This window comes from Copadichromis virginalis, linkage group LG7 (genome assembly GCF_057382275.1).
Source record: "Copadichromis virginalis isolate Kocher_CV1m ecotype Utaka linkage group LG7, C_Virginalis_male_GT1.1, whole genome shotgun sequence".
In the NCBI taxonomy this organism is placed as follows: Eukaryota; Metazoa; Chordata; class Actinopteri; order Cichliformes; family Cichlidae; genus Copadichromis; species Copadichromis virginalis.
The window spans coordinates 66,363,815-66,373,746 of NC_140624.1; the positions used below are offsets into that span (position 1 = coordinate 66,363,815).

Below are 9,932 nucleotides of genomic sequence, written 5' to 3' on the forward strand. Positions count from 1 at the left end.
TCTTCATCTCAGGAGAGGAAAGAGGAGGGAGACTAATAGGCAAAATGGGAATAATGCAGGAAAAGAGGGCCGGAGATGGGAGTGTTGCTGGTTATTTGTACTGAGAACAGATGTTGCTGTTGGAGGGTCAAGGTGGTCAAATCATCCTGAGCATATTGATAACACTGGAGACCAACCATCAGCGCCCTGAGGCCAAAGTCAGGTGGATGAGCAGCTGAGGCAGCAAGGCCACATTCCTGTTCACATTAAAACTACATCAACATCGGATACCAAAGCAAATAAAGACCCCAGCAACAATAAAACAAGTAAACCCAAAAACTCAACTGTCATTTTTATTATGTGAGACAAGTGAACCAGATGTTATAACATCTGCCTGAATGTCACAGGTTTCTGCTCTTACGTTCAAGATTTACTCCTTAGAAAGGAAGAGGTAGGTCATCAGTTTCATAATGCATTTAATTTGGATTGATGCGTGCAAGCGAGGCAGCAACAGGAACTTTCACGTGTCAATACAGAGCACAACTCTTTTGGAAGAAATCTGTGAAATGTCAACCAGATCTCTCACTACAAGCACTCTCGCGTATATACACACACATTCTCTCAAGGATATTTGGTTTAAAAAAAACAAGCTTTAATTAAATTACCAAGATTTTTGCACTCATAAATGCTCTGAAGGCCCAATCCATCACACAGCTGGGGTTAGGTCTAACTCTAATTCTGTATTATCTGGAGAGAGAAAAAGGCACGTTATAGGTGGAAAATACATCATTTTATGCGTGTTACAACTTACAACGACTAAATTGTAACAAAAATTCTGATAACCACAGGGTAAGAGCTGCTGAGGTCTTAAAGAGTTAAGTAGAAGGAAAAATGTAAAAATCATCTGCTTCAGTCTCATAAGCAGCTACAAAGACTTTTCTTACTTTTACTCTGCATTTGTCCAGTTGAAACACATTCAGATTATAACTGCAACTTGGATCTAAATCAGACCGTGTTACAGGTAATCAAGGCAAAATCTTGGTAATTTTACATTGTTCAGGAGCATTTTCTTTCAGCCATTAAAAAAACAAACAAACAAACAAACAAACAAACAGGAGCCCATCAGGTAAACCACCAGTTACACCAGTGCAGGTTTAAACAGGGACAGAAATCTTCAAGGGCAAATCTTTGATAATAAGGACCTCTGCTGACAAGAAGGGTAACTGCAAGTGCATTAACTCGACTGTCTCTGCTGTCACAAGCAGACAAATGAAGCTGAAAACAAAACAAACAAACAAACAAACAAAAAAAACCAGCTGGAATTTGACTTGAAATAATCAGCCTTTTGTGACAGCAAAGGAAATGTGCAAAAAGTTTCGAGACATCAGAAGCTGACTAATTTTAAAGACGGGCAGGGTAAAGTTTGCTGAAACTCATTAGCTCCCTCTTCAGACAAACACATTTACATGATGCACATCAACAATAAACCTGCCCACAGAGGGGGCACTCGAGATTAAAATAATGTGGCCCAGCACTGGAATGAACTGTTTCTGCATTCCCGGCAGCCTGTGATCAGAATTACACCAGCTTAACGAAAGCAATCAGCAGCCGAGTCAGAGCAGTCACACCGAAACAGCTGATGTTCTTCAGCTGCTTTTTAGGAAGAAGAGCTTCACGTTGGCATTTTTGGTCCTGCACCACGTCTCCCACACACTCTTACCCATTTACTGCATTCATACACGGATCTCATGTGTTCATCTGTGCAATTCTCTAGCAAAAGACTCGATGTGTCTTCCGTTTGAGTTAGTAATCGACGCTAATAAATACAACCGAATTCAAGGAACGACTGAGTACAAAATACAGTACAATAACCATCTGCTTTCTACAGTGGAGGAAATATGCTGGTAATCTGATGCTGAGAATAAAGGCAAAGTAATGTACAAAGTCTTTAAAAGAAAAAAAAAAAAAAAATAGAATTATAAAAAAAAATAATATATATATATATATATATATATATATATATATACACACACACACATACACACACACACACACACACATATATACACACACACATACATACATATACACAATACAAATAAAAACTGCAATTTTTTAGCTGTAAAATTAAATTTTGATATATTAAGAAGAGCCACAATATTTCTGGGATTGAAACCAAGCCTATTCTGTATTTATACTGAGGAGCGAGAGAATAGTTTTAGAGTAAGATCTGCAAATGTAATGTTCATAGAATAGAGCTAAAATATTTTCATGAGGGAGAAAGTGTCTTTCCCAGTCAAAAGTTAACAATTTCAGAATGAAGCAGTCATACTGTAAGACTTTACCAGAGTCAATATTTTCTTACCTTCATTTCTTTGAATTTAGTGCTGACAGCTTTCCCCCCATATTGATTTCTATTTCTTAAGAATAAAATTTATAAATAAATCTAAAACATTTTGCCTTTATTCTCTAATCGTCACCAGTACACGCTGTCTTCTGGTATTGGGCCTCATTGCACACATCTCATGGTGTAGTTGTAGCTACAATGTATGCATATCCGCTTGTGGGCGTTACAAATGTTTCCAGCAGATTTTCAATCACATAATTAACATTAAGCTTTGAGAAAACTGGACAAAATTAAGAAAGCTGTGTTGTGGGTGATTGCCTTGTCAGGATTTGGACAGCGTTTCCAACTGGAACAGCAGCTTTCTGTTAAAGAGTTGGAAACTACTTTTCTATCAAATCTCAGCTTTTATCTGCTTCTGTCAGCAACAAGTTTGTTATTCTGAGTCTTCAGTTCTTTTAAACAATAATAATAAAAAAATGCGACGTAAAAGCAATATTTAGCTCCTTTATAGATTTCACCATAAAATGATAAATGTAAGAACTTCATGTAATGTCATGCGTTTGACTACCACAGCCAGCTGTCTAGATGCTGAACACAGTAGCAGGACTGTTCCAGGATAGCAGTCAGCTCTCCGTAATTTTTCTCTCTCCATGTAGGGAGGAGCCTCTCGTTGTTTAGAGCCTGAAGCCTCGGCGTCCCCTCCCGGAGGACGTGGTACAGGCAGGGCCAGCGGCTCTGGATGCGCGTCCTGGTCCTGCGGTCCAGCGTGACACGCAGGACAATCTTCTTGGCTCGAAGTTCACGCAGGGCTGGCAGCTTAAGGCAGGAGAAGACCAAGCCTCGGCTCGGAGACACGTCCAAAAACTCCAGAGACTGAGACTCCAGGGTGTAGGAGATGCCGAGGTTCCTCAGCGGCACCAAGATGTTTAACGTCAGAGACTTGAGGTTAGGCAGAGATTTGATGAGCATCTGCAGCGTTGAGGGAGTCACGCATTTAAAGACCCAGAAGTATTTGAGCTCGAGGACTCGGAGCTGCTGGAACTGCGTGAGCAGCGACACGGACAAATCCGACCAGTCAAAATGTAGGCGCATCTTGGAGATGCGTGGGCAGTTCTGGGTCAGCTTGCTCAGCAGCTCCTGAAAGCGGGTCACCTGACAAATCAAAGACAAAAGAAAAGAAAACAAGTGACACATTAGCGTTGCCGGTCATGGATGCTTGCATTCATATTTGCCTCACTTGCAGGTGGAACTTGAACCAGTTATGCAAAATGAGTTAGCCGGTGCTGTCCAGGCTTCTCAGAAAACACCTCTACTCCTTCTGTTCCTCTTACGATAGGGTTTAAATCTACCTCTCCCTGTGGATTCATACTCACTCACTATGAAACACATGTAAAAGTGGACTGGTACTCCAAATGTAAAACATATCTTCGTCTCAGTGTTGCACCATGTGGGACAGCAGATGCTATATTTGAGCTTCAGACCTTAAAAGGCTTCAAAACCATCTGAATACTGATGTCATCACACCCTTTATAAAAAATTCAAGCATAAATTCAAACTGAGTAAAAATCTTTAAGAAAATAAAACATCTACAGTTACACGGACCGCACGATACACAACATAAGAATGCATTAATCCTATAACAGCTGCAAAGCGGTTAAAGGTGCTGGGTGTTAATCTGAGCTGCAAGAAGGAATGTGGGGGGATTACACTGTTTGTAGTTTAATCCCGGACACGTTACTGTGGAGGAATGTTTCTGTTACCTGGATTATTCATCTGCTTGTCGTGAAATGCATCCAAACTTGCTGCTGTTTTAGGTCATTTTGAATCAACACATTGGTTGGATTCCTTCATCAGCTAACGCAGAGCTCATCCAAACGGCTGCAGCCATCACGAACAATTATGGACAAATAACCTACGTGCTTCTGACTCTGTTTTATTGCCTGCTACTTTTCGCTAATGTAGATAATAAAGAAACCCCCCCAAACCCTCAATAAGACTGTATGATGCGCTACGATCATGAGGACCCAGGTACAGGGAACCACCTCTTTTCTACCTTCTAGTATAAATCTAATGAACGACTGTGGTGACATGAGGTGTGTAGCTTGTACGCTGTGATGCTCTGACTCTTGGTGAAATTCCAGCTGTTGTTGATGCATGTATCGTCTGTGAATATGATGTCTTTTTTGTTCACCTGACAGTTGCCACAAATAGAATTTCCAAAAAGACAATAAACACTAACTGAAGCACCCTCTGCATCACTTACTGGACTGGCTCCTTATTGCATCACATTTAGGTTTTTTTATTTATTTTTTAAAATGTAATTTGTCTCCTTTTTTCCATCTTTATGGTTTTGTATTTATTTTGCCGAGTTAGGATGTTTTCCATATTTTAATGATAAAAACTGAACAAACTTTAAAAAGGCACAAAGATAATGGCCTCGCTTGGGGAAAAATGGACTAAAATGAACACTCGGTAAATGGGCGTCGACACAGGAACTACCTTATCACATATCAATCAGCAGATTCCTGTGCTCTAATTAGTAGTCGCCTTGAAGTTGATCCTTGTTGAAGTTATTTCATCCACTGAGGCCTGAAATCGCTACGTCAAAAAACACTGCAAACTTCAGTAGAAACCGCAAAATAGGCAAAGCTGTTTGGGGACCCATTTAGAGCCACGTGAAAAGATTTGACTTATGCAGAGTTAACAGAAATATCTATCTGTTATAGACCATGTAGTTATTTGTTTAAGTCAGATGGGATTCTGTGGATTTTTAGGTGGGATGTGCACTGACATGTACAATAGGAGGAGCTGTTTTGGGGTATTTACTTGTTTCCTGTTTCAGGATGGCCTCTGTTAAAATTTGATTGCTAAAAATAAGGACTTCATGCTCTCCTGTACATCATATAATCGTGGGTTTGTGCTCAGACCTCCAGAGAGCAACAATATGCCTGATTCTTTTTCTCTTGTTCTCTTTTATTCTACAGCACAAAAAAGCACAAAATAAAGAAAAAAATGACTACTCATACCTGATATACTGTTTGCTTTCTAGCTTGATATAAAGAAAACTTATTTCTTTCTACCTGAACTAATGTGTAAGGTGGCAGTTCTTAGAAAATAAAACCAGTAGAAACAAATTACCTTGTCCATTTTGGTAATGTTATCCTGGTGGGAACTGGGGCTGGAGTGGACCCTGAGGTCGAGCGGCTCTAAAAGAGTAAAAGTCCAGTTAAGGTCGAGGTGGCTGAGGTCTCTGCAGTGGACATTGTCCAGTAGGTGGCTCAGCAGCTCGCCCCACTTGTTGCAGCGATCCCCCAGGTCGAAGCTGGCCCTCAGCGTGAGCAGGCTGGCCCGGCGGGAGATGAGGTGGTAGGTGTAGTGCTGGACCCAGGATTTCCACCTCTCGAACTCCCGGTTGGAAACGAGCAACCCCTCCTGACCGAGGTGGAAGCCAACACGACGGGAGTAGTCGGCCACCCGCCACAGCTTCCACGAGCGGACGAGGCAGCTCCAGCTTGCGCAAACCAGGGCGCAGCTACACTTATCCACCTCGTTCAGAAAGGACAGGACGTGCAGCTGGCACTCCACCGGCAGCAAGTTGAAGGGGAAGTAGTCGTCCGCTGCTTTCCGCCGGCTGCTTACCGGGACGAGGGTTCTTTTTCGTGGGGACATGATGAACGGTGAAGAAATAATATTCGTGGTCATTGGTGGGGGTCAGAATCTCCACCAGTTGGTTTTGGAGTCAGACTTTGCCATAAACATTGTTGCATCAGTGCCTTAAAGATAAAAACATGAAGCAGAAACAAATACGTTTTTTTTCCAAGTTGCTGATGATAACATGGAATAAAATAATCTCTGCAGGAGCTAGTTTGTGTGATTTTTATACTAAACTATGTGTCTCGTACGCATCATTTATCCTCATCATCAACGCCAATATTCATGTTTATATTCTCGCTGAATTCCTTAAATTCAGAGTGTTAGTAAGAGTTTTTACATTTAACATCATGGAAACGTCCTCAGCTACAGTCTTTGCCAGTCTGGTAAAACTTAACAACGCGGCCTGCCTGATGATGGTTTGTGGAGCTGTTTACTGAACCTTAGTATTCCTGAAAGACTGTGGCTTAATTGCCTTCACCAAGTACGTGAATACCTTCGCTGATTTTCCTAAATCTCACCAATAAATCTGTCGTGGGCTCCCTTGGACAGAACAGACTCTAAAGCCTTCTCAGTGTTACAGAATCTTATGGACAACGTAGATTAAGACCTTAAGCACCTTCTCTTTGTTTTCTCTGGTCAATGCCCACAATTTTTTTTAATGTAACTGAAAACAGTTTTATGACACTCGCTGGAGTTCATGAGCATGAAACAAGCTGCTCGAGGCCTCAGTCACCCAGGGCTACAGACCAATAAGTGACCCAGCTGGCAACCACCAAATGGTAAAGGAAACAAGTAGCCAGTGGTACCCCTCAGCCTGCTAGTAGATATGAATTTAATAATCCTAAGTGACTTCCATCTCAAGTTATCGCATTCTCAAGATAGTCAGAAAAATTTACCTCTGACCCCTGACCTTGAGGACGATGTCACTAAGATTCAAACTCGTCTGTTTTTACTAGATACACACATGGTATCAATTTGAAAGTCCTTCATTGCCATTTTCTCGAGTTGTCGCATTCACAATCTTGGGTGTCCCTGTCGCCCATCAGCCTTTTACAGCTGAGGGGTAAAAAGTGTATGAGTGAGTGGTTACAGGAGGCTGATGGCAGCTGCAAATTTCACTGCAGCTTGGAGAGTAAATGGTGAGTTCTTGCAGACAAGTCAATGCCTCCCATGCAAGCTACAAGTGACTGCAGTCACCAATCACAGGGAAGCACAGCTGGACTGGCCATTGGGCATTTGCCGGGTGGGCCAATGTTTTGTTTTTTGTAACAGTATAAACAATGAAAGATGGTGGATTGGCCAGTGTTTCATGATCGACTCTGGGCTGGAGTGGTTACAGCCGAGGTCAGATACACCCTCCCCTTTGCTCTGAAAGCAGTCTTATCACAGACAAACAGAAGAAGATGGTATTGAGGTGGAAAGGAACGCGATTTGTCCCGTACTTCAGCTAGAATGAAAAAGAAAAAGACACAAATCTGGATTTATTTTATTTATCTCTTTACGCTGCAGCTGCCTCTTCTTCTCTCATTCTCTCCCCTCCCTCTCCTGTTGCTACTTCAATCATGAAACTGATCAATGATCAGCTGATCGGCTTTTCTCTCTTGTTTGTTTATCGCCCACTTTGTGCCAGAAAGAGGAAACCAGCAGATGTCACGCTAAACAACAGCAGCACGTTTAAGCTTGATCAGCTGTTGTTAGAATTTATTTAATATTAATTTCTAGTATCAGCTGATGTTTGCTGGAGCCACAGCTGCAAAAAAGCTGCTGGTTATGATGTCGGTTTGGTTATGTGGTGAGAGGGAAACATGAGGATGAAACCAGGAGATGTCCTTACTGAATCATCAACAGGTGACTGAGAAACATGTTTACCTTTAAGGTGACATGAAGGGAAGTTATGAACCGTTTCTGAGAGACAAATAACACCAGGATCCTTTTCTAAGTAGCTGACAGCTGGTAACTGTGCAGGGGCGGGTCTGGCAAAGTGTTGCCAGGGGGCCAGGTAGGGTATTAACAGGGAGAGGGGGGCACAAAGAAATACTTTTCTTTCTTATTCTCATTTAAAATATCTCGCTTTTAATAAATAATTAATTCTAAATCTTAAAACCAAAGTGGTCATCTGATATAAAATGTATAGAAATCATATATACCAACAAGAGCGTGTACATTACTGTCACAGCAGCATTTGTTTTCATTCAAAGGCTTTATGGCTTTTCCTATAATACTTTGTGGACTGGTCTCTAGTCAAAACGCCCGGGCCGATTTTTTTGTCCCAGTCGAGGCCTGCAGGGAGGGTTTGGTGCACAGCTGCCAACTGGTCAGGCAATTCACATCATTACTCTGTTTCTAAGCCTGTGTGACTGAGGCCTAATCAGTTTGTAACATACAAATGAAGCACTCAAAATAATTAGCCACTTCTACACTACAAATATGTAACATTGCAGTTTTATAAGCCCTGCTGTGGATACTAATATTTTTTAAAGAAATACCAGGCTCATTCTTAAAGATATTGCTTTTTGTCCAACTAAATTTGGCCAGTGGGTCATTTCAAGTTGACTTCTGAGAGATATAAACCATTAACTGTGCCTGTGTGATGATAACGTATAAAGTATAGGAATGTAAACCCAGGAGGAAACACCTTAAATAACAACAACATATAATAGGAACAAAGTCAACTCAGTCTGTAAGTTGAAAAGAGCACTGCCAAAATATCATTTTATCTGTCATATGCATCATGCTCTTTCAGTAGTGTATTGTCACATTAAATACAAAGTTTCAAATACTGACGTCAGTGTACATACAACTAATTCCTGTGAGCCAAAAGGTCAGAGGTCAGCTCTGTTACGCCTTGACAGAATGAGGATATCCGTGTGCCACACCCACCTGCCGTTCAAGCCTCCACTTTGCTTGGTGCAGCCAATCATAAGAAAGGTGCCTTAAGCGAAAAGGAGTCCACAAATTAAATTAAAAAACTAAAAATAAATAAAGAGCAGAAAGACATGCGCAGAACATGTTCCCATTAATTTGTCTTTTTGCTTTAAAGTGCAACTTTATTGCTTTTCCTGGGAAATCCTGTCAAGTAAATGTATTTAAAAACGACACAGGTTGATCAAGGTGCTGCACATAGAGCAACAACCAGGTTTTTGTAACGCTACTACTTCCACATTTAATAACTTCAGATAACGTGCAGGAGTGAAGTTACAGGATAGATCACGTGACAGCGTAACCTGAGCACAGGTGCGCTGAATGTTCCGTTATTCGCCCACCATCACTCATACTTCGCTTCCAGCTTCTCTCAAATGCAACAGGCCAACATTTAGACTATTTCACAGTCTGCGCACTAACACCGCATTGGACATTATGCGCTTGTTTTTTGCGCGTTACGAGTGGTTACCTTTATGGCGAGCAGACAGCCTCCTTTCCGTCCTCAGTCGTAAAGCTAATCAGCTAGAAGCCCGCAAAAAGGAGACAAAGGAAGTTAAAATTAAACCCAACTGCAGAACATAACTGAGGGTTTTCTAGAAACCATTTCATAGCCAGACGTATTAGCAGCTCTAAAACTTCTGCGGCTAAACCAGAGTGACGGGAAACTGCCGAGAACAGCGCTGAACAACCAGGCCGGCTAGTTAGCTAGCAAACAGCTGAGTTCTGTTGTTGTTTTGTTGTTGTGGATCGTCGACGGTGTCGTCATCAGCATGCGTTCGGCCGCACGTTTTGTTTCTCAACGCTGCACGGCTGGGCGGGGCTTAATGGAAAAAAGAGAAAAGAAAGAGAACTATCTTTAAAATATCGTATCTCCTGAATCATGAAACGTAAACAAAACAGTTACGAAGATATTTTATGAAGCATTTGAGGATCGGAGTCATTGGCTTCAGAGAAAAAACGATAACAAGCGCCCCCCGGTGGCTGGAAGTAATAAAATAAAGTACTGACAGGCTGCCTTAGCTGTGTGTGT

General features: G+C 41.6%; 1 protein-coding gene across 2 annotated transcripts; it reads right to left on the minus strand.

The window, feature by feature from the left end:
* Positions 1 to 2,816: 2,816 nt before the first annotated feature.
* On the minus strand, positions 2,817 to 9,696 carry LOC146706640 (uncharacterized). Of its 2 annotated transcripts, XM_085464835.1 has the most exons (4): positions 9,372 to 9,696; positions 8,861 to 8,912; positions 5,465 to 6,099; positions 2,817 to 3,478 (listed from the first exon to the last, which is right to left on the minus strand). In XM_085464835.1, the coding sequence occupies exons 3-4, from the start codon at positions 6,026 to 6,028 to the stop codon at positions 2,891 to 2,893; spliced, it is 1,152 nt and encodes a 383-aa protein (XP_085320961.1). In that variant the 5' UTR covers positions 6,029 to 6,099; positions 8,861 to 8,912; positions 9,372 to 9,696; the 3' UTR covers positions 2,817 to 2,890. The 2 variants fall into 2 exon arrangements, with proteins under 2 accessions (XP_085320961.1, XP_085320960.1); XM_085464834.1 differs by lacking the exon at positions 8,861 to 8,912.
* Between the last annotated feature and the right edge of the window lie 236 nt (positions 9,697 to 9,932).

What these genes read in the sequence shown, in the direction of transcription:
- LOC146706640 (XM_085464834.1), bottom strand. Translation starts at nt 6,028, where the DNA reads ATGACCACGAATATTATTTCTTCACCGTTCATCATGTCCCCACGAAAA. An exon ending in ACATTACCAAAATGGACAAG is followed by an intron (nt 3,479 to 5,464) that starts GTAATTTGTTTC and finishes TTGATTTGTCAG; the next exon opens with GTGACCCGCTTTCAGGAGCT.